Here is a 26,072-nt window from a genome sequence, read left to right on the forward strand (position 1 = left end):
TATTTCAAGACAACTAAATGGAATCAAGAAATAATAATTGATAACCGCAGCTTTGTAACAAAGTTTAATTGAAACCTTGGAAACACGAATTGCATCATACCTTGGGTTTAGACTGTAATATAGCACCTAGATATTATTTCTCAAGCAATGTACTTTAGGCTGGAGTTTCTCCTTACAAGCAATAGAAAATCTAATTGCAAATTACTTTTGCATTCTTTCCGTCTTAGTACTTTTTCCACAGAGACAATTGATCGTATCTTTGTCTTGTTGATTTTAATATTTTTGCATCTGCGGTGATTCATATCCAAAGAATTGTTTTTCCAACTCAGGTAATTTTCTTTTGTTCGTATAAATACAACCACATCCTTAAATATGTTCCTATCGTTTTTTTTTTCATTCATAAGGTGAAAAACAAAGATGTTATTATCTTTTTTGTATTTTACTAGAAAGAGGATATGTTGTCATAGATAAGCCACCTTTTCTAGCTGAAACACATCGACTTATTGCCCTAAACTTGATATATTCTGATTTTTATCTTGAATTAAGTAACCGCGTGGCAATAAATGACATCTATTTAACATAGATAACCATTGCATAAATGTCTACCGTAAAAACGTTGTTGGAAATTTGAGGAAAACGCTCTTTTGCACAAACAACACAATATTTTCTTTTCTTTTTAAAAGAAGGCAAGTTTGACAGAATAAATTGCAAGCTGCAGCTATCAACTTGGGGTTTTGAGAATAGGCTAGTATCAGCAACTATCACCAGAACATACAAAAAAATGTTGAAGTTTAAAATTTTACCACGTTTTTTCGTGTTTGTATATTAACGGTGCAAAGCAGTGGAGTTGATAACATCTCTGTAACTGTTCACAACCTGTCACCTTAGTGGTCAAGTAATTTGTTTTCAACAACTCAATTTTTCAGGAGCTGGAACTGAATAGCATGACACTGACTGTATTTTAGCATTTCACCGCTTGTGGGGCTTCGGGGATCCTTAGGCTATATAAAAATTGATGCATGGAAAGGATATAGTTTCTTTTTGAGTATGTGTATGTATCGTCATCAGACAGAGAAAGTAATGCAAAATAAGTCTCATGTGTTTTACGGATTGAGTGATTGTACGTCATTGTATGAATCAGCATTCAGCAAGCTACAACTTTCACAAAAAACAATTACTTTATTTAAAGCACGAAATGTCGTCCAAATATAAAAGGATAACAAATAAACGCACGGGCAATGTGGTATGGTACAAAGTTGACTGCAGACTGCGATCGTTTGCGACGATACAGCATCCCATCAAAGCAAGAACATGTATTGGATAAACATGCGCAAGCATGAGGTCAATAGAACTCTTGCAACTGCTGAAGATCTAATGATCTAATCGAAAAAGAAAATGTAATAATAGGCGCTATCTTTTAAGTTATTGATTAAAAAACTTTAGGTCAAATGCAAAGCATATTTTTCAAACCAAGCAATTTTGTTTGATCAATGTGAAAACTTAGCCAACTTTTTGGTAACCTGCGATAAAAAATTAAAAAAAATGTTTTTATGCAGCGTTTTTTAAGGCTTTACGATCAAAATGTAGCTTGGTATGATTTAGCTCTAACTCGACTAATCAATATCCGCTACTATATAAACACGTAGTATTTACAAGAGTGCCACAAAACTAAACAAAAACATCGTGCAAACTTTGACTAAAGTTCTTAACTAAACGCAACATGAAGATGAGGGAATTTTGGTCTCTGGAACATCACATGACAGCTCGGGAGGCAATAAATTAAAATTTAGTCATGAGAAGCAAACGTTAGTAAGGTGAGTAGAGATGGAGCTATTGAAAACTGTCAAATCTTAGGCGATAAAAATTATAACTAGGCGATCAAAGTTAAACAGATTACAACTTTCTGTCAGGAGAAATCTTAAATGGAAAATACAATGCAGTGTATATTTGTAGCCAAACTCAACTACAGGGAACTGAGGTTTATAAAGTTTAAATTTGAGAAAGAAATAGTCAGATTTTTCGGAAATTTAAGAAAGTAAATAAATCTTGGTCTAGAAGCGGTAAAATTGTAACTCAATGAAACCACGCTGACCTACAACATGGTTGACGAATCAATAGAAAAAGTTATTATGAATAAACATAAAGAAACGTTAAAGCAGCAAAGGCGTCACTCGTACAAAAGCGATATTATTTACAAAAGCACCAGTTGGTATGTGAACTTTGGCAAGTATCAAAACACAACATAAAATCATGAATTCAAGGCACCAATGGATGGAACATGGTTAATTGTACCGCAGGAATGGAACCAGTAGATAAATAAAAAACTAGAAAAACACAGCAAGTTCTTCCAAACAAAAATTATAAAATTAAATCAAAATGTGCCTTATTTGTGATATGCAACATGAGCTAAATGGGTGTTGATTTGTGAATAGCAAGTGCAAACGCCATGTTGTGTCAATGTTTCCGAACGCAAGGCAGTGGACAGAGCCGAATTGAACAATGTCGTTTAGAAAGCGATGGAATAAACTGTTAGTTGTGATATTATCTTTACGAGTCTTGTGCAACAGTTTTGACTTTGAAGTATTCATGATTTACACTAGGCCTACAATAAACGCAGATAAAACAGCGTTGGAAGCGGAGACAACAAATTCAGCACGTAAAGAGACAATTGGAATTATAAAAAGCGACACATACTGAAAGACAAGACATAAAAAATTAAATTAAACTTGTCAATAAATATTTCATACCAGAAAAAATGTGCGAGAGCATTCAATGTGTAATGCTAAGCCAAAAAACTGCCTTTCGCTTTTCGACAACTCTGTGGGGTCAACACAAAACTTAAAAGGATACCGAGTGTACAGAATGCATTCATATCGGCGAACGTTTTTGCATAAACATACAAGGAAGTATGCAAAAACATACCAACAAAAGGTCTACTGACGAGATACAAAACTTTGCAGAAGCCCAAGCTTCGTCCAAGTGTCAATAGACGCACAAAGCTTCACAGTTAAAACTGTCAACAGTGAATAAGGCATGAGCTAACTGCACATTATCACATGAAACGGCAAAAAGTGGTTGATATATAGTACGCTAGTAAAAACTGAAAAGTCATACGGTGTCAGGGTGTTCATTAGCTGACGAAGAGCAGTCATTCTTTGTCTAAGTCTGACAAAATTGATCAAAGTCTTGCTTCATCTCTGACGTCCTATATATCACAGATTTGAAAAAAAGGTTTTTGTCTTTTGCAGCATCGAGTGACATGCTCAAATGTTTTTTTCCGAACCAGAAATGAGTCAAAATGACATTCTGCCGGCACTCGCGAGCACCACAACAGGTAGGCATTCCTCTGCTTGTGATGTTCTGCTTCTTACTCTTTTTCTGACTTATATGGACATGGTGATTCATTGCTTAGTCGCCTTCGCTTGTTTACTTCGTCTTCGAATTGCATTTCTGCGTAAAAGGGTTGGGTTTAATAACTGCTTATAATATCTGGTCAGGTTTGCGGTTCGGCATACTAACATTATCGCCCTCTACTTTACAAACACACACACTTGTCAGGTACATACAGTACATAAACTTACCATGGCTCGGTGTTTTCAGAGAAAGTCTGCAATGATCGGAATCGTGTTCTACAGAAATTTGGTCTGTAACAAAACAAAGCTGCTTCATTGCCTTGATAGCGATACACAAATGGATTAGCAAGTGACTCAACTTTACACCCAACAAGTCAGCAAGTTTTTATCAGATTCAATCCAATGCCACAGTTTCAAATGTAAACAAAACTATCACGGAAATGAATGGAAAGTAAGCTTCAGAATAATTCTTACCTTCCGCATCCGACAAGGATCGTTTTTTGGATAAATCTTGAGGAGATCCGGAAAGCGATCTGTCGCTGAGTTGTGGAGAATCCATTCCTATCATTAAGCTTGGTGGATTTGCAATTCCTGTCGGAGAAATCGTGCCAGTTGATCCTTCTCCGGCAGCTCCGCCACCGCTACTTCCTGGAGACCCCACTCCGTAATTTAATAAAGAGTAATCAAACTGGCCGAATTTCATGACGTTTCTTGGCAGACTGTTGCTGAGGTCTTCGGGTTCTAGCATATGATCTTGTGTTCGTGGAGAGTCAACGCTTCCATTTGCTGCAAATAATTATTTTATTATGTAAGAGATGGGATTGTAAAAGGTAGGCTACTTCCAGTTCTACAATAATAGTAATTTTCAAACACTGCCATTACATCACATAAGTTGATTGTGTGAAAGGTTACACTAACGCCACGTATTTTTTGACTCACTTGTTTAAAATTAGATGAATAAATATTGCTTATGTACAAAGACTATCACAATAAGTGAACTAAAACACATCGGGAGAATGAGATAGCAAACGGTTTGGGCATGAAGCAATCCTCATGGGTGTGGCTGACAAACATGAGCATGTTGCACTTAAGCAGAAATATGTTCTTGTCTTCGCCAAGCTAAACAATGAAAGAACTAGAAAATAAAACAAGCAAGTATTACCTAGCGGATGGGAATGCATGGTAATCCGCAGGTGAGCACGGAATTCCCCAACGCTTGTGAAAGCAGCGTTACACGTTCCACATTGATAATTTCGAAGACCAACATGCTGAAAATGTTCAAATTACGTCAAATATTCGAACAATGAACAAAAGAATTTGCTACAGACTGAATGCGTAAAAATCGAAAATCAATAAAGCCTTACAATGCAATGAAAAGCAAGCCACTGCGGGAAGGATTTGAAAGGTTTGAAAGGAAAAAAGAAAAAGAAGGGCCTAAAAAAGACAAAGAAAAAATACGCGTTAGTAATACGAAGTCAAACAATTCAAAGTGCTATTTAATAGTCTATTTGTTTGCATAAAAAAGCTATAGAACTATGACAGCATTAAAGACCACCCACCTTCATTTTATGAAGTCGCAAAGTATAATTTCGTGTGAATTTTTTCCCGCATTCATCACACTCGTATGGTTTAACTCCTGAGTGAAGCTTGATGTGCTGCTTAAGATTATGGAACCTGCCAGACAAAAAAGGCGTGATTTGCGATGGGAAACCAAAGCAGTAATAATGGACTTGCTGCTTAACGGACAAGATGACGCAAGAATTGACTTAAATTTCATCTCTCCAGAGAAATATCATCACATACTGAAAGTACTGTAAAACAAGTTTAAACTAAGAATAGATGTTGTTTTTCCCAACTATGTTGCATTGCATCACACTGTGTAACGGATAACTGCTTTTACGCCTGCTGAAAACTATGACGTAAAAGGTATTCCATACCTGGTGAATCTTGAGCCACAGATCTGACATTGGTGAGGCTTCGGTACGTTGGACTGCAGAGTACGTCTGCGCACACTCATGTACTGGCCACCTGGAGGCTGAACAAACAAACAAACACTTTAGTTTAACGATTTCATTTGACCAACAGACTGCACTGACGAGCTTGCATATAAGTAAGAAAGTTTTCTCTATGGGAACGCAGCTAAAGGAAATGTAAAACATCTAGAAAATGTACGATAACCCATCTAAAGTTTTTCATTTATCACTTCAATAGATTCTTAACATTAACAAAAAATACTTACAACGGCAGGAAGGTCGGGAATGATTTTTTCAGAATCTTTACTGTTTTGAGGAGATTGTTGCAGTTGTTGATGCTGCTGTTGCTGAGCTAGCAGTTGCTGTTGGTGATGGAGAATTGCTCGGTGTACTGACATCCCGTTCAAAGCTGGCAGAATCGGCAAGTTTTTGTCGGTCTTTGAGATTCCGTCCTTGTATTTATCCAAAGCCATTTCTGATCAATTAAAAACTGATATGATCACGCTGGTAAAACATTTGGTAAAAACTCATGTGAAACACACGTTAATGTAAAATTTGTCCCTTTTATGAGATAATTCAGAATTAAGAAAGAGCAAACCGATTTTATCCAGTCAAAAAAAACTTACTTATGCCGTTGGTGGATGTAGCAATGTGATTAAGGAGTGCAGGATTCATTGTGCTCTTCAGAAAGCCATTGAGATTTGTGTGTTCAGCATGATCAAACGATTTACTTGGACTTGGAACAGTCGCATCACCTTTTCCAAAGCTATATAACTTTTGAAGACTCTGCCAAGAATCCTCAGCATCTTCTTGTGGATTGCTCGGACGTTTTCCATCTGATGAAAAATAAAGAAATGGTTACATTTTATAAATTGGAATTAACACTTTTACTTTTTAGAGCAAAAAAACACACGTAACTACCAACGTGGTTGCTTTAATGTGATGCAAAGAAGAAATAGTCGTCCAAATACGTCAAGTATTGGAACAGATCAAGCTCTAAAACGTATCGCCCATAAAATAAAATAATTTATTGCAATTAGGTTACATCCATCAATTTAAATCACGATGTAACTTGCTACGCAGTTTGCGGTTAACAATCATCATTACGCTGCAAGTCATTTTTACTAAAATAGAAGGAGATAAAAGTGTAATCGTGCGTATAAAGTCGCTTCCTTCATGCAAATCACTGTGATTTAGCAAAAGCCTGCAATTACCTGCGTAAAAAGGCTGTCTTACAGCAGGATGTGGAAAATTAGGTTTGGGTTATTACTAAGGGCAAGAAAATGTTTTAACATGCAGGTTTGCCTTGCCTTGCTTTAATTCCAGTTTCATCTTCATAGTTCGCAAGTTAAGTTTAACTGACAACCTACATTTATCTTACGCGTAAGAGGTGTAATTATATTACGTAGATTTACGATGAATCACACCTTTTGATTTGTTTTAAGGGTAATACGTAAGTCTATTTGAATAGATTTTGACTCAGACTGGAGGAACAAACTCGTATGATAGGGTTTATAATTATTTTTGTGCATTTTTAACAGACAGTCCATATTCTAGTTGTAAGCCGATGCGACCAAATTGTTGATTTTCATCACAAAACACGATACTTCACTCAGTCAATGAAGCCTTCGACAGATCAGTCGGACATTACCAAACTATAAATCTGTAGTAATGTTCTGTATACCAATTTAATATACGTATATAAAGCAGAAAGTTGATTGTTTTGGAAATCTTACACTTTTTTGTCATGATTTTGAAAATGAGATTAGAGTTCAAACGACTAATTCAACACAACATCTCAGCACTGAAGCACTTTGAAAACTTTGGTCAAATATGAAACAAGCAACCCAAACGAGAGTTATTTGTAGGTTAGATTACTCTTCAAACGAACTGTTTGAACATCCAGGTACTATCTGCTTTGTCACTGTTTGTAAATTTTATGCTGGAAATGGCACGTTTTTCTATAATTAAACCGATGGTTATCCTTAAAATATAATTGAAGATTGAACAACGCGGTCTTGCTTTTCTCTACAAAAATTAACGTGAAACAATTGACCCAGATCCAGGAAGACAGTGACGGTAACCACGTTCCAACGTTGGTTTATAAACATACAAAATGTTGCTCACAAAAACAAACTGAAATCGCTTTTTAAATTAAGAACAGTGGGACTTTTCGTTAGCTTATGTGGCGTCGCTTTTTGTCACTCATGCTTAGATCATGGATCAACCAAAACGTTAATCGCATCTGCAGCAATATGGAGTCAAAAGATAAATATCGAACTTATGCGAAGAAGGAAGATTTGAAGCAATTCGGTCTTCATTCAAACCAAATTGTTTACCGACATGGGAACTTCCATGAAAACATAAAACAAACAAACTTAATTGGTCCACTGTCTGTTCAAAGACAGAATGACGTGTAAGCTACACGTTCACATGTTCAACTGAATCACAATTGACAGCCAGACCAAAGCAGCCATAAACAATTTATAAAAATTAGTTGTTTAACACTTTGAAAAATGATCGATTGACAATGTATAATGACACCAGAGGAGAAACGATTCCGCAACAACCAAACGTTGACCATTTCTTACAAGAGCAGCGTACATAAAAATCGCAACCAGACAAAATCGATAGATTTTCGTCTGATATTGATCACATAAGCAATATATGAGACTTCCAATGTTGCTTTCAAGTTTATTTACATTTAAAATTTGCTTTCGTACGTAAAATACGCAAACCATGGTGTTTTAAATTACACTTTGCTAAAACAACAACATTAAACGTTTTAACAAGAAAGTACGAATAATAAATATCTCATTTTTCTTGATTAACTTAACGCTATTTTTAGTTGAATAAATGCAAAAAAATGCTGCTTCTTGTTTAATCAAACATCCGTTCCCGCTAAACCTGGGTCAGATGAGTTCCCTCCGAAGTTGCCGAAACTCTGAATCTCAAAGGCCCCAAATGACTCACATAATAAGATGTCATTCCGCTCTCGTTATTCTTACGCGTCATTTGTTATTTTGCAAACGACTGCAAATCATAAAAAGCGCCAAGTTACGCAGCTGTAAGCGATTAGAAAAATTAGTTTTTAACTCGGTTTGAAATAAACTAATTTGACCCATCAACGGTTTTAGTTTTATACAAACAACCTTGAAAATGTGATGAACATCATAAACAACAGTGACGCCCTTTTTCTGAGTTACTTTTCAAGGGGTGTGTAAAGAATTGGCTGTTTACAATAAATGCTAAACGAGCAAAGCAGAAAACTTAATTGCAGGTAAAATTTACCGAAGAGTGGTAAGGTAGATAAATGACCACCGCGTTTTGAGAACTAATTAGGATAATTATTTTTCATTAACACTCAATTCACAAACGCTTTACGACAGTTATAAATAATAAATAGGGAAGCAAAAGTTAGACTACCCCACGTTGAAATCTGCCTTGCAAACTTAGACAACTGAAAGTTTTTGCAGAAATCAAAACAGCTTGTTGCGCCATGTCGGCCGTGTTCAAGAGAAAAGTAGTTTTTCAAAGCTCTTGTAATGTCTGCGTTTACCTACGACACCAGTGTATATTTTTGAAGAATTATTTCTTTGTTTTCATGTCCCGGTCGATCTTGCTGCTCCTTCAGTACGACCAAAAATGTCGCTTTACGTGTACAAGATGATCGATGAAAAGATAATGCCCCTATGAAGTAGCATGCAAACAGCTTTTGACAGTCCAAAAGAGTGCGTTTATTATTAATTTCGATTGCTCAACGGGCTTTGATCGCTTTGAGACAAAGCTAACATGGGTTTGTTTAAAAATGAAAAGAGCACTAAGCGATAAGATGACTCTTATGCATGTAGCTGTCAATCTCGGTGTGATTCAAAAGAGGTGCGCCAGGCAGTTGGGTAAACAAAACTTCTCTCAAGATTATCTGGATTTGATTTCACTTTGTGCCATCGATATGGCAATGTCATGCTATCCCCAATTAACCAAATGATTTGTTTTTATCAAATCCAGTACGTTTTCAGACAGCGCCACAACTCCATTGAACAAATGAAATGCACCAGAGAGTTCTTTTGACTGTTTGACTTCAAGATAAAGTGGTTCTCGTTTGTGAGCGTGACTACTTTCTTAAGCTTGGGCTAATTGAGAAGTGGCTTGTGAAGCAAAGTAGCCTATTTTACTGCAGAAACAGGTCCATCAATTTAGAAAATAGGTAACCATAAAGAAATGGACACAATCGCATTCACATCACATTTTTGAGAAGTCAACAATTCAAAAGTTTTTGGCACCATTCAAAACTATTTGACAACACTCTGCAGTTTTGTGACAACGTGGGATTATAAATTCAAAAAATGACTCACATAAACTGTGCACTGCGCAGATATAAGCAGTTAGCATTGAGCACTGCGCCAATACTTAAAACGATTTGGAGACATCAGTCATCGCTTCAATAAACCCTTTCAGAGAACTCGATGCCAATTTTCTTCGCTCGCACTTGTTTTTATACATTTGTATTTTTTTTTCTCATTTTATCTGTTGTAGCAGCAGCTGCGTGATGAAAAGTAAAAGTATTTGTTGAGCAACAGAGCGTAAAGATTGCTTCTGAATTGACTAAAAAAACACGATGGCAAAACATCCGGACCCGCCCTTGTCGCTAATGCACGGAAGATGACCAAATTCAAACGCGATATATCAATTGTGGTGCTTCTGACATGAAACAACATGCAATTGAACTTGTACGAAAATAGACTTTCTGTGCATTAATTTGTTATTGACAGCATATTACCGTGCCAGGAAAGAATTTAACTCTGGCAACGAATCTCATCATGTCGATTGGACCTCGACTAGCCTAAATTTGGTAAACAAACAAAAAACATTTAGCGGCCATAAATGGGTTGCCAGGCGTTAAAAGAATGCAACAGGAGCAACGTTTGTCAACTGAGTTGCACGGCCAGCGACCACGCCGTCACGACATTGAAGGCACTCAGCAGATAAAAGAACAGTTTCTAAGAAAGAATAATTGCAACACCGTAACTACATGATACTTTCTCATTTAAATTGCTGATGGAAAATCAATGAAAACGGATTTTTTGTTAAAAAAGGTTGTACGGATGAGATCACATCTGTCGCATATGCCTGTCAACAAGCGGGAGCCAAGCAAAGTTTTAGGAAGGCAAACATCGCTTTCAAAACATCGCCTTCGTATGGAAGCGAATTCCCAAAAAACAACATGTGCTCCTCATTAATGTAAAGCAAACGTGCTCACTGGAGTGTGATGGGATGTGCATAAAGTGAACTAAACTGCATCAGCTCGTAAATCATTTTTCATTAAGTAGAAAATGATTTCTGTTATATGACCAGTGTTTGAAAGAAGCACGAAGTTCCAGAAACAGTTTTAACTTACAATTTTAATGAATATAGCCAAACAAAATCACTTGTGCATTACTAATTTGATTTTTTTTTATCAAGTGAATTCGTTATGAAGCGAAATTTCTATTTAAACTTTCTGTCATTAGATAGGTCTCATGAAATTCTATTTGGACCATTTGGCAAAAGACAAAAAAGAGCATGAAATGTTTCAAAGCAGCAACATTCAACGCATAAGCGCAGCATTAGACACTACTCTCACTCTGCATGATGCTTGCTGTCACGTTGACCTGCGCTTATGCAGGTTGTAAATGTGCGAGATTGTCTTGCAATAAAACCAGGTGCTTATGTTAGGGTTTATGCTTCCTGTTGGCGATCGTAAAAAAACGTCGTTCGCACGCGATTGTATGTCTGAAAACATTAATATCCAATAAAAGTCACGCCTAGACTTTTAGAGAGAGAACCACTATTAAAGGCATAAAGAGTCGTTGATGCGTTTCCCATATAAATCATATAAAGTTATTTTTGTATATTTACCTCGACGATTTGCTTTTTAAGGTTGGTTCTTAATTGAAGTGACCTCAAGTAAAAAAAGGACAAATCCAAATGATACCATCAAGAACAACGTGTTCAGACCGATGCGAAGAAAAACAAGCTCTCATTCTTCCATTGAATTGCGCCAGACCATGTCCACTCTCATGCAAGACTTGCAAATGCTATTCTCCCGAAGACTTGTTAGTTAGAAAACGTAATGAGAAAAGCTGAAGTCATCAATCAAATCGTGTTAACCAGTTTTTGAGTTCAAGTAATCCAACCTCTCCAGAAATATAACACACGCAGACAAAGGTATATTTTGCATAAACGCAATGGCCATAGAATGTTGCGATCTTCTGTCAGTGGTGACCGAAGTCGTACGCCAACCGTTGTATATTATTGGTTTAGTGAAAATAAAAACGGAAGAAATTGTTTTTCTACTTTACTGACTCATTTAATAATTTGTGTTGAAATGATTTTTTTTCTCGCACAATTCTTTGACATGTTCAGTAATTACTGTGAGTTGGACAGAACGTTAGTAATCATATGACTGCATAATAAGTTTAGACAGTTCTCTTTGCTTTAAAATGACGACATCTCCGAACATAAGGAAACCAGAAAAACCGATTGCGTCGTGCCTAATTTGCTTCACAGAACGCAAGAAGCTAATGCTCTGGTAAGATAAACTTTCTTCCAAAATAAGATATCGAACAAGTCTCATCGTGTGTGAATGCTGAGAAGAACTGTTTATTTGTGTGTAGCTTGTTATGCATTAAAAACAAGGATTAAAACAGGAAAGTACATTTTGTTCACACGTCGCACCAACTGTGTTGAATATGCAGTTTACTTTTCCCTATTATGTTAATGAAGCTGGTTCTATTAACTTGCTTCGTATTTGCAATACATTTTTACAGGAGTTTCTCATTACAAACGTGATGGACCTTCTTGGTAGCCTACAACTAACGATGGACACATTCTCAGAAGCAAATTAGTGGACAAAAACAAGTTGATAAAATGCAAATTGTTGCGGTCTGGGTGAGATAATACAATTACTTGCCTTTGTATGCAAATCAAATCCATGCAATCGCAAAACTTAAAGCTGTTTATTCATAACAAAGGCTTTCTAAAAAAAATAAACTGAGCCCAACAAAATCTGTTTGCTGAATCAAAGAATGCATTCGGCAATAGGAGACTATTCTTAATAAATCCAAAGGCATGGTTGAAAACATGATGGCGGTAAAAGTGAAAATGCTGTTAACATGTTAGTATGAAGAATCTCCAGTCTGGACAAACAGGAAACTGAAATTAGGTGACTGACCTAATTGGTGCAGTAAAAGAAAGAACTGTTTCTGGATAAAGAGGCTGGTACTTTCCATGTGAGGTCATAGTTTACACTTACTATTATAACACAGCAGGTTTACTTAAAACTTTTCTTTTAACAAAGATATATTTAAGGTCTTAGTGTGCAATCTTCCATAAATAAAATTTGTAAGATTTATTGTTTTATTTGAAGTGCAGTAAAAACACTTGTGAAAAGAAAGAATAACAGATATATTTTCTGATGGGTCATTTAAAATTCGTACATCAACACTTTCCTTGTCAAGGTTTCAGAAATTTACGAGCAATAATTTGACATTTTGCTATAAAAATAGTCTGTTGACAAAACAATACCTGGAATCAAAGAAGGGTGGAAAAAGCAGTGTAACTGTAGGCGGTGTTTGACCGCGCGTTGAAAGAATAAGTGGCACAGCATGTCACAAGTGTCTACAGTAGCCTATTGTTCATTGGGATATCAGTAACTGTATTATCGAAATTGGTAATAATAAGTCATTGCAGAACCGATTCATGATTCATGTTCTATTGCAACGCCAATTGGCTGTCATTGTCAAGAAAAAAGGTTGCAAATTTAATGATCATCGATGGCGCAATAAAAATTTGCTCCAACTACAGGCACTCCTGAGCTACGTAGTATATTCAGTCACCGAACTCAACCGTTTTGGTTATAAAAAAGCGATTCCAGCAAACGTCTTTAAATCTGCATCGTTGAAACAAAAATAGCAGTTCTTTATTTATGGTAATCGGTAATCGTAATCTCTAAACTAAAAAAGACTAAAAAAAAACATTTAGTAAACAGCGAGTGTTAAATCAGCAACTTTTGTTAACATTTTTGCCTAAACAACGTGAATCAGAAATCAAAATGCTTACAAAAAATATACAAGATAAGCTTGCGAGCATAAAAATGTCCACGTGTTGAAAAATTAATGCTCGCCATTTGTTTGTCATAAAAAAAGAATACTTCATTTCCTTGTAACGAATAGGTCAAATAGGTTCTTTATGGACATGTAGTTAAAAGGAGAAAATAACATAACGACGATTTTTAAAATTGCACAGAAAATAATCTCTTGACAAAGAATGACGTAATTCAACAGCTAAATTTTGAGACAACGAGATGCTTTGATCCTGCCAATTGGAAAAAAGGTGACAAGTAAGCCAGACAAAACAAGCGTTTTCGGGAATGAAAAGAAATTAAACTAAAGCAACTAAGAAATAACAACTCATGTTTTCAGCTGAAAACTAGACGAACGAAGCTCTGTTCTTTAATGAATAAAAAACGGAAAATGACTGTACAACTTTAAATTAATACAACAAAAAACCTGTGGGCAGAATGGCAGACAGTCAGTGCAATCTATCTGGGAAGCGGCCTCTATATAAGGAGACATCCGCAAGAGAGGAGAAAATCACATTTCAAGAGACTTTGCCGTTGACTAATGCGACAAAGCACACACATGATGTCACTACCATCTTAGACAGAGATATTGTATGAAAACGCATAAATGCAAGACGGCCGCCCCAAATGAGATGTGTGCTGTAAATTAATCTCTATGACACCTCCAACACTTTGCCGTCAACAACAAAGAAGTGAAGAACAAACAATAAGGAAGCTACATATAGTCCATGACACAGCCCAGGCAATTTGGCTAAAGTCGTGATAGTTTTAATCCAAATATGCAAAAATCTGTTACTAATATTCCTAATTTAGGTAATACAAGGTTAGGCGGGTCTAATTGTAGAACAATTACAATCAAAAAATTTCCTCATGTTTTAAATTCCTTTAGAACAATGAAGAGCAACATGCTCATTAAACAACTTACAATGATAGATTTTGAAAGGAGAAATGTTAAACATTCATTGGTAACCAATTCCAATGCATGACTGCCTGCTTAAAACGCGTAAGAATATCAACGTGAAGCTGTAAAAGATGAGCAAAGAGATTACGAAAAGTATATGACGTCCGAACGACATTCGTACTTGCGTAATCGCGATGAAATTTCATCAAGGAACAGGAACTCCGACTTTAAATATAGAATTCGTGCTTTGCATTCGACTTTAGGACGAATTTTGAGAGCGACAGTTTCGTCAATGACCTTGCGTATATTTGACTGAAAACGCCATTCGGTGTCTGTTACCGTCACGATTTGTCGTCAAGACGTTTGCAAACAGATTATATCCCAATAAACGTGTAAGTTAGTTCTACTTCCAGTTCCTTTGTAAGATTTTATGTAGTCTCCCATGAGCCCAAAAGCAAAAAAAAACAGGAAGAGAAAAGAAACGATAAGTAACAAACCCAATCAATCAATAGAATTAAACTATAATTAAAATTATAGAAAATTATAGAAAAAAATTAAAGGTCATTCAAGGAGTATGACACAAAGGTCTATGCCACATATTCGGCCTGAAGCAATGTGGACGGATTATGTTGTTTTTCCAAACTTTATTCTTCATGTCATACAGGCCGAATTTGTTTACTTGTGTTGTACACACCCGACAATGGATCATGTCAATAACAAGAAGCTTCAGTGAAACCGCAGAGAGATCACAACCTTTTAGTAATAAATAATGAAACAAAAGGACAACGAGATGTGGATTTGTTATCTTGACAATATTTACAGTTAAGTGGAAAATGATAACCTCGTTTGCAAAGAAGATTTTGTTTTGATCCATATTTTATAACGAAAGACATTTGAGGCATGCCATGATTATTCTTCCAAGAGAGACTTAGCGATAAAAACAAGAAATTCTGCGGTAAATGTACTCATCTTATCGTCATGTTGATCGAAGATAATGTGCTTATGCAATTCACTAATCTGACTAATTTCATAACAGAAAAATAGAAAGTCTGCAAACAAGCTGAGCGATGTTTTGTGCCAGTGGGCTAATTTTGCATTTAAGTGCGAAAATGTAAGCTGCCCAATGCATAAACAAAGAAGCAAGAAGAAACTTGGCCCAATAACTTTATGGAAACAAAAATCACCTAAAAATCAAACAAAGAGTCTTGTTAAAATGTTTTTGTGTTTATACGCGTGGTAGTAATTACAACGTTTGACCTGCTTAATCAACCTGAAAGCGAGGTAACCTCATTAATGCATTTAACATTGAACAAGGACATACCAAGCTAAAGTTATCTACACAACACTGGTGACAAACAAATGCGAAATGGTGGAAGAAAATGATACACAGATGCAATAACGTTCTTATTTGTAAATAAAACATTAATCGCAATATTGAGATTGAAACAGTGGCAGGAAAACTAACAATCTGATTTTCTGTTGTTCAGTTCCATTTTATCAGACAGCTTGGCGCGTAAATCAGTTTGTTGTTACATTGATTCAACGTCTGAATCTTCTTCTTCTTCTTCTTTTTCTTCTTCAGAAGAAGAATGTCTGAATAAAACTGATTGATTTGCTGCCTATAGGAGGAACATGACACATTCTGACTGGCCCAGAGATCAAAATGCGACCGGATTTCTTTCAAGTAACTGATCGCGAAAGTTCAAAACCAACGCTCAATGCAACGACGGCAAATTTATCGATAATAAATTGCATGTTCAGCAGAACCCAACGTCATTAATTAACGTCCGTAAAAATAATGCAACAACTCACAAAAATTTACAAAATAGGGAATTCCGTAACGGTTTGTTACAGTCGCCGAATGAAATCACAACAGCTTAACCAGAGGCTCAGGTAAACGACCTCTCCTCACCTTGAACGCGAAGTATCATTGAAGTTTTTGGATGTATAAGACTGTTATGAGCTTTCAAATTAGTCAGTATAATGCTTCAGTGCAATAAGCACAGAATTAGAAATTAAATAGAAAAAAAATCAATATATTTATTTAAAGGTTAAAGTGAGAATTTCCGTGTCCATGTAGTTACTTTAAATAAATGTATTTATCTTCTCCAGATTAAATTTAAGGTTTATGTAACAAATTCTCATTTCTATGTGATCTTTACGATGTCTCATGATTACACACAATTAAAGAATTCAAGACCAGTCGAGTAATTGCAAGAAAAAAATATCTTAGGTTAATCTTGGGTCAAGAGATTGACTTGTTTGCTTTATTGAACTCTGGTTACGTAAATTGGTCAGAAGATTGTGGCAACATACAACGTCAACGTGTAGCCGTACCGCCGTTTATTTTAGTTCAAGAAATTATGGGCTGGCTTACGCGAAAGACAGCAACATGAACTAGATTGCTTGAAAATTTTATTAAAAGAAACGGATTACTTTGCCAAAATGTCAAATACGTGGAGGGTGAAGATTGCGCGTTTACGCATAAGCTCTCTGCATTAGGCTGATCGCTCATTTTTTTCATGAATGTTGTGACGTCAGAACTGTCTTTCTTGTTTCTTCTAAATCCAAGCCAAGACATTGAGACCATCTGGTATGCGGACCTTAGGTATTTGCATTTTTTACATTTGTAACTTCTTTGATTTAACATAACTGTTACATGTTTACAAGAGGATTATATCAAACTTTAATGAAAGGCAAACCAGGTAGAGGAGATGCAAGCGGAAAATTTTACATTTTCGATTGACTTGTCAGGTTTTGTTCCAAGGCGCAAACTGACACTTTTAATACATCTCTGAGCAAACACATTTCTTGCCAAGTCAAGACATTGTTTGATATGTGCAAGATCACAGAAAGGTGACCTACGCCTTCAGTAAACACACCTCATGCTATTTTCAAATCAATTTCATGAACAACTCCTTTCGCATACTTCACGATTCACATTTGGCATTTTTTCTGGCAACAGTAACTACATCAATCTTTTCAAGTCTGGGTTATTAATGAATGTGGCCATTGGCAAAGCATTGTCTTCATCAGACGGAAGACCTAATCATCAAGGCATCCTATCAAAGCCTTAAGAGAAAAAAAAGAGTTGGTTTTAGATACTATCGAAAACTTTTGTGAGAACAAACCAAAATATTAATCACCATAAACCCACAAAATGTCTATTTTTTACCAAGATAAAACTAGCAAGAAAAATTTCTGTCACTGTCAAAAAATTAGATTCATGTGTAGCCGTAGAACAATGACTCAATGCAAAAATGGCCAAGTTAAAATATGAAAGTTTACACTTTCACAAAGGGTGTTCTTGTGATGCGTTATCGAGAAACCTCACATGACGCATAATGCCCTGATGCTTGAAAGGAATCAAAATCCGTTCTTCAATGTGAAGTGACACTTGAAGAATTGCGTCGAGGGTTCCCAGACAAAAGCAGAATACCAACAGTAAAAACGGATTGTCTTAAAAACTGTATTCAAGACAGCTGTACCCATTGAGTTCACTAGCCTCAATCAATCAATCAATCGTTTCTATATCGGTGAAGATAAAATGAATAAAAGGAAAACTTTCCAGGCGGTAATTTAAGTGAACATTTGGTGTCGGACAGCAAAATTCCCAAAAAGATTAAATATCATTCCGTGTTGCATAAAAACCCTTCCACCCATTGTTCATGTAGGCTATGTGTTTCAATCAAGACGTTTCTTATGCCTGATACGAAAGAACAAGTTTTAAAAATAGTGATGGAAAGCTTTATTTTTAGACACAAATCTTATACATCGAGAAGTGTTCATTGATGCTCACTAAAAAAAACTTTAATGTCGTTTTTCTGTGTGTAAAAATATTTATAACTTATTTGCAGCAAAGTATTTATACTTGTCATCAACACACTCATAAAAAACATACTTGTCATAAAAAACCAACACACTCACGAAAACATGAAAGAAGCAACCTGACAGTTTTAGTCGGAAGCTTTGAAGTGACAGCGCGTGGGGATCGTTTACGGCAAAACGAGTTTCCACGATTGGCATAGAAGTTGATTTGCAGGGCTCGTTACATTTGCTTAGCAACGGCAAGTTTCGCTGGCACCTGAAATTATGTGGCTGTTCGCTATGCAAGCACAGTGAGCAACTGAGCATGGTCAACAAGACCACGAATGTTAAATGTTACGGAGAAAACCAGGCAAAGTGGAACATTTTCTGTTGCTAAAATAGCTCTATGATTTGAATTAATTTCAAGCTTGACACGTCACGTTCGCAATAATCGCATTAAGACCTAAGTAACCTTTTTATTGAGAAATTCTTGAGCTGTTTTGTTTTCAATCGATATATAGAAATGATTAAGTGCATCATAAGTATAATAATTGCTGTTCATGATGAGCTGTTTTCAGTGCACACTTCAAAACTAATTACTCGTTCAATGAGGATAAAAAACCCGCTTTTTATAATTATCCAATTGCCAACAACAAAGCCGTAAATACATTGAATAACATGTAGGTGCCGAGGTGAGTGTAGTCAAATGGGTCGATAAATGAGGTTGAATAGACGCGAGAACTTATAGCATAGCAATAAACAAATATTTAGTGATAAACATGAGGTATCGTTTCGAGCGGCTGTTGAAAAATCGATACAATCCTTCAAACGACATAAAACGATTCTGTTGCTGAGAAACAGAAAATCAATGCACTTGTTGCACAGTCACCGACGTAGCGTGACATCTGAGTCTGTCTGCAACCAAGTTACCCACTTGGTTGAGCGTCAGTTTATAGGCTACTGCAAGTTATTCGAAATTCAAAATTTAAAAGCAGAAAATTCAAAGGGTTTTATAAAACCATTAGCAAACGTGGAATAGAACAAACACGAACCTGCACTTTTTATGGGATTGATTTCCTCGTCGCTCGCAGTATCCAATTCTACGACAGCTGATCTTCTGTTGTCGTTTTCATCACTTAGTCTGTCAGAAGTTTCTTCAACCGTGATGATATCATTGTCATTGTTGTTATTGTTGTTGCTTGAACTGTGGTATTGCGCTTCAGATGTGATTTGATTTTGTTCTCTTGGTGATTCAAACTCTGCAACGTAACACGTCCTTATGAAAGTCATTTTGCATTGTTTGTTTAAACTGTTCATTTTTTCGAATTGTCTTTAAATTGATAAGCAATTAGTTAGTTGCCTACCGTTTTCTTTTGTGACAGGAGACCCTCCTTCGCTTCTGGCTAATCCAAAGGGGTTTGGTCGCTCCTGTCCTGTCTGAGGTTGCAAAGAAGAACGACGTCGCTCTCTACACTGGCTGCTCACTACGGAAGATTGAGGGGGTGATACAGGAGACAATGAAGGGGGAGATTCTGCCGCTTTGTTGGATTGTCCGTTTACAATTCGAGAGATGAGGTTGTGTGTTCCTGTTACGTAATAGAAAAAAACTAACTGATTAATTTTCAAAACATCGTAAAGATATTTACAACAATTTTTTCCTCACAGTTTTGTTAACTGTAAAAACAATATTAACCTACCAGCACTCATAGATCCAGCCCATTGTCGAAAGTTGATATCATAAGGATTCATTGAAGAGATGGGGATCAGCACCGGTGGTCGCCCCAAAGCAGGACTTCCCGCTGCAGGGTTGCCAGACATCACCGACGTAGCTTGCAATAAATTATTGACAGCTTCCGGTAAACCGCTATACCTGAAGATAAACAAAACAATATTTATTTTCATATTTTACAAAAAATTTCCTCATTGCATTTTGTTTTATTTAACGTAGTGCTTCAAAAAAATTCACAAATTTACAAAAGATCAAGTCGTATGAATTTTTTTTTTCATTTTCAAAACAAATATTTTTGTTAGAAAAAGTATAAAAACTACTTGCCTCCCATGTGCAGGGGAACCAGAACTCTGATCATGACCATTTTGTCCATTGATCATCGCAGCAGGTCTTTGGCCGGGCATCAGGGGAAAGCCGGTTAAATGTGATTGGGTTTGAGTCCATGACAAACTTGAACGCATAAACTCAGAGCATGCAGTGGCAACCTAAAAAGAAAATAAATTGCATTTTAAAAAGTAAAATACAAATATAATTTGCCGTTTGATTCTCTGCTCCGAAAATTTATCACATTTCACAATGAGACGGAGTTTCATTAATGAAAATTCACTTCCTAAAAATATACACTTAAAACATACGAAACATACAGATGTATCTAGTCCATCCAGAACATTATGTTCCTTGAAAAACTCACATCAAACATTTGCATACAGCTGGCTGCCGAAAGTACGTCGATCACGTCAGCTGCGTTGACGTTCAAGTCAGAAGTGTAGGCATAATCAAGAAGAGGAACAAATCCCTTTCTGGTGACATATTGGAGCTCTATTGTCATGTGGCTCCCAGATGCTGAATCAGAAACTGAAACGGATGCTGTAGATTTTCCTCCACAAATTGCTGTGAAGAAGTAATCACTGCAGGCGGCCAGTACCACTCTGTGTGCCTGTTTATAAAATAAAGACAGTGCTGTTATTTTGCGAGCTGTTTTATGTAAATAATTAATTGATAAGTGCAAAGTTGAGAGTATGGGTAAGTCACTGTAATGTCACCGCAGTTAAACATAATTATATACAACTTGCCTGTACCGGTTAAGTTGAAAATCGTTGTTTTTTGCGTGCACATGACATGTTGTGGTCAAAGCATTTATTGATAAATAAAAATAAACAAAAATTACCTTAAACTTTTCGCCTTGCACTAAAATTGTGAGGTCACAAAGGATTCCTTCACGACGTAACTTGTTGAAGCGTAAAAACGAGTCTCTTGCATGATTTGGGTTTTGGTGGTTTAACATCTGAGCCATTCCTGTCATTTTCATCGCACCGAGATTCTTAAGCCTTTCTTATTGTGAAAGGTCGCTTGCGATGCCCAATATAAATAACTGTACAAGCGGTAAATGTTCTTCTGTATTTCGTGATATCCTCTTTGACTCGGGATGCCTTTCTATCAATGTTTCGATAACTTTAAATATAAGTAATTGGATAAAAAGTAAGTATAACGCTTTGGTATCTTTTTCCTGTTTCTGAAACAAAAAAAGTGTTTTAAATGTTGAAGTGTAAAATAATCTTTGAAAACTTGAGTTAACAGACTTACGCTACCAAGCTGATCTCAAACTAACATAACAGAAGTAATAAAGCAACGTGAGGTACAAGGAACATAGTAAGGTACAATTTGCCTCAACAACTACAAAAATGAAAGTTTGCTTTGAAATCGATAATGCACCACATTGCTATCAAGATTCTATAACTTATATCTATGTCAACAAACTGACAGGACAAGCCCTAATGCAAGCACTCAACTGAAAAAAAAACACTTCAAAAGTGCAGAGTCAACACTCCAACTTCAAGAAGTCGCTTGCAAGTTTGTTCAACTTACTCTCACTTCACTGCAATGATTACAACCGGCCTTGAAAAGCAAACTAAAAACTGCCCTAGTCCCTAAATGCCATGACCTAGGCTAAACACATCCTACAAATAACCTCATCTGAGTGCACTATGATATGCAGTATATCTATGTTTTGCTTCGCTTTTATTCTAATTGATGGATAACGTTGACTGCACTTTACAATGCGCCAAGTGCCAGTGAGGCATTTCAAGAAAGGGAACAAAAATTAAAGAGTTTGTTATTTGCATGCAAAACCCATCTACCTCACCGCACACGCCACATCTGATTTGTTTAATCAAACTCGGGCTTAGCGAGAATGCACAATTTATTTGAACCCTACTTTGTTATGCACACTTATGCACAGTATGAAGAGTGCCATTTCGACACAAACCAAACAAATTCTCATAAAATGCGATAATAGTGGCGCCAATTGCTATTCCCCAAGGAACACAACTGTACTCGAAAAGCAGACCTTAGGGCGTCTGATGATGCAATTTGAGCTGCTATGCATACAGCTTTTCTGAAGACAAGATACAAGAGTAATTTTTATGGAAATTGGGTTGACATGGTGTCTTGTGCGGAATACACAGCACAGCAAATATGTTGCACATTGCTTTACAGACCTTGATCACATATTTAACTTAGATATGCATTATCGCAATTTTTATCTTTTGTAGATTTCCAGTTCTACAGATTCTGTTCTTGACATTTTCCAGATCTAAGTGCAGCATTTTTTGTCAACAAACAGAAAATGAAGAAATAAAATCAATTGCGTTTTGAGAAAAACTTCATCTGAAAGCTAACAATAGGCTACCTTTGAATGCACAAAGTAAATATTTTTCTAAAATAAATATCTCCGATAATATCAGATTTCAATAAAATACGAAATTCTCAGTCTTGATTAAACCATCCAAAAGTATCACTTTGTGTCTAACTACCGTTCATTTGAGTTTAACTATCTTTCTCAAAAGTAGGCTACCGTTTTCTTCTGTACAAACTCGTTGTTAGCTAAAGAAACACTAAAAGATTTAATTATTTTATCTTGACAAAAAAAATTATAATTTTATAGAATTGTCATTCAATACTTCTCGCTGAGAGCAATTTATGTTAACAATATTTTTAGCATAGCTGGCTAAACGAAAAAAAAAAATTATTGCGGCAGTGTTTTGAAGACCAATGGATATTAATGACTGACCCTCACCGAGGCAACTTCTCTTCATTAAAGACAACGATTGTCACTGAAATAAAATATAAACCAGACTCCTTTTTCAAGACTTTTATTGCCTTGAGGCAAACTTCATTCATTTGCAATTGTGATGACGCAGATACACGTTGAAAACAATTTTCTCTCGCTTACAGTTTCAATGGCTGGGTTTTCCAAAAGCATCGCAAGCAAAATATCGCTAGGTCTATGTTTTCAAGACAGAGCCGTCTTCTCTTTCAAAGAGCTGAGAATTCTCAATGTCTTACACGACTTACTCTATGAAAAAAAGTAGTTTTATATATTTCAGTATAAAAAGTGAATAGAGTTGATCAGCTGCAAACCTATGACGTTCCCTTTTAGTCGAAAAGCTACATTTATTATTTTATCACAACGTCGTAAAAACTCTTTTTATACAATCGCCTTTCGCAACGAATGAGAGGCAAAACACAATATTTTGAAGCGCGTCAATTAAAAAAGCATTTTTTAAAAATAGAAATCAAGAAGCAGAAAAAAAGAAGAAATATATAGCATCCATGCATTTAGTAAAAGAGACGGGCAAAGTTTTTGACTAAACCTCGTTAAATATACAACTTCCTGTTTGTCGAATAGAGCTGCAGATGTTAAACCTTAATTTGTTGCATTACAAGAAAACATTTAACCTTCAAATTAGGTTTAACAATGTGTAACTGATTTCGCATGTACTTTCAATAACCCCAAGTTTACACGCTACAGCAAAACAAAAGAAGAAGAGTTTACAAGCCTTGCCAACCAATCTGCTCTAGTTGACATATTGTCGACGTAACAGCACGTTGTTTTAGTTCCTTTATTTTCAAGAACGAAAAGCGGTTTTATACAAGAATCGGTAAAACCAATTTGACGATTTCCGAGATGGAGATTTTATGAGAGAGGAAACATTTTGAATGGCTTGCAAATATTAACTTAAGTAGATGGAAGTCTTAAAATGTGTGCATTAAAACAAGATTTCTTCCTGATATGAGATGTCGTGCAAGGAAATGCAAATATCTAACTTCGGAAAGAACTAATAAAATCAGGTCAAAGTAACCAAGTTGTGGAAACTGTTTCCTTATTTACTGCATGCCCTGGCTTCTAGTGTCTCAGAATCTTCTAGTGACCGTTAAACAAAACAAAGTGACATTTCATTTACAAGAACAGTGACTTAAGGTCTCTATAACAAATATCGAAGTTTTGCACATGACCACGCCTATATTATTGTTATTATTATTGATTTTGAGTTTAATGTTCAATGTACATTTACGGAATGTCACTGATTATAAGAAAAAAAAGTCGATAAAATATCTTTGCCTCGGACAATGAAAAAAGCAATAAACTGCATCATTAAAAACAACAGCATCGCTGCGCCCAATGGTGATTAAACTGAAGTTGTTAAAAAGCTGAAAGTCGAGTTGTTACGTTAAACCTGAGATATCAATATAAATCACTTTGCTATAAAATAGAATATGAGCTATGTGAAAGCATTGAAGAGTTACAAATTATTCAAGTACAAACGCGTACAAGTCAAAACCAAATCATTCCTGACAAATTTGTATCACTACCAGTATAACAGACTTAAAATCATGAAGGTAGACTTCCTTGATTTTTGTATGGCACATGGGCCATGGCTATATGTGACATAATGTTTTAAATTAGCATTTATTTGATTCTCTTGATGCTTGTTATTAAGTTTGGGTTTTGTACACAAGCGAAAACATGCAACTCTCTTGTTACAAATTTTCATTTAGAATTTTCATTCTGGAGAAACTTATATTAAACTTTCACATAATAAGCTAATACAAAAATATAAACGTTTAACTTTCTTGGATGGTCGGAACTTTCATGAAAAAGTGATTGGAAAGTTTGAAATTAGAAAAAAAAACTTTTCTTGGCTTGTAGTTTAACTGTAAAGGTAGCCTAAGTCAAAATCATTTTTATACTTTATATGTAGAAGCTTCATTTTGCGATAGTCTTAACTGCGCCCTACAGTCTAAGCGAAGGTTTGCTTACGAATCCTTAAGTAGTTAGTAGATTTTTTTCCGGCTAACTAAACTCATTTTTGCTAAAAGTAAAAATTTCACAAAACTGAATCAGCAGGTGCAATAGCAACGTAACACTGCTGCGAGCTATATTTCAAATGCTGTATTTTTCCTGTTAATTTTTTAATTCAAATATGCTTCACTTTCATAAAACGTTATTTCAACAACAAACAAAACTAGCTAACAAAATCTTGGCATATCGTAAAAGTTTGTTTGGTAGGCTACCATTTCATCTCAACTCTAGGCTGCAGCATTCTTACCTAAGCAAAAATTCTTATTAATACTGTATTTACCTTTTTATCTCAGTAGAAGGAAAAGCTCAACCGCTTTCAGAAAGATCTATGATGATCGACCAATGAAATTTCCTGAACTTGACTGAAAAGTATCACACCAGTGAGTACTTGAGCAGCAGATATTTTTACCAGTAAGGTGACTAAGCAGTGATTACATGCAGCATGCGTAACCAGCGGTGACGCAAGGTCAGTAAAGAGAAAGTGCCGTATTTTATTTTCAGTTTGTTCTACTGAAGATATTTCATGCCAATTGCCAAAATCACCTTTTTACGTTTTTTGTCATTTTTGACTGCTTTTGCACGTAGCACAGTGTTGTTGTAAAAAATTCGTCGTGCATGGATAAAATGGTCATGAAAAAACATCCTGCAATATTAACACTGAACATCAGCCGTCTATCTGATGGCATATTGGAAATTAAACTAAGAAAAGGTGTGAGTTTAAAGTTAGGTGATAAAGGAGACGCTGATGTCTCTCAGACTTTGTTCCGGTTTCTCGATGTTACGGAGAATTTAAAGTTACATTTCAAAGTATATTTGAATAAGCTGAAGATGCTATTATGACAGCGAAATCGATCCTGAACAAATTACGCTAAGAGGTTAGATTGTTGTGCAAATGCCAGCATTCGATAAATGCAAAATAGCAGTATCATTTCAAGGTTAGTCGGAAATACATTGGCATTGTGCAATAATCTCCGAAGTAACCTCAGCTTTTACTTGTTTTTGCTTGGCAAGGGACTCATTAACCGGTTGAAAGAGTATTGCATC

General features: G+C 35.9%; 1 protein-coding gene across 1 annotated transcript; it reads right to left on the minus strand.

The window, feature by feature from the left end:
• Positions 1 to 1,159: 1,159 nt before the first annotated feature.
• LOC145780357 (uncharacterized) lies at positions 1,160 to 25,340 on the minus strand. The gene is made up of 15 exons (XM_082592061.1): positions 25,309 to 25,340; positions 21,054 to 21,398; positions 20,577 to 20,822; positions 20,210 to 20,370; positions 19,854 to 20,026; positions 19,521 to 19,742; positions 19,209 to 19,415; positions 5,953 to 6,162; positions 5,593 to 5,801; positions 5,291 to 5,388; positions 4,913 to 5,027; positions 4,516 to 4,621; positions 3,828 to 4,139; positions 3,582 to 3,644; positions 1,160 to 3,450 (listed from the first exon to the last, which is right to left on the minus strand). Exons 2-15 carry the CDS (start codon positions 21,192 to 21,194, stop codon positions 3,368 to 3,370), a joined length of 2,346 nt encoding a protein of 781 aa, XP_082448187.1. The 5' UTR covers positions 21,195 to 21,398; positions 25,309 to 25,340; the 3' UTR covers positions 1,160 to 3,367.
• Between the last annotated feature and the right edge of the window lie 732 nt (positions 25,341 to 26,072).

This window comes from Aplidium turbinatum, chromosome 1 (assembly GCF_918807975.1).
Source record: "Aplidium turbinatum chromosome 1, kaAplTurb1.1, whole genome shotgun sequence".
Classification (NCBI taxonomy): domain Eukaryota; kingdom Metazoa; phylum Chordata; class Ascidiacea; order Aplousobranchia; family Polyclinidae; genus Aplidium; species Aplidium turbinatum.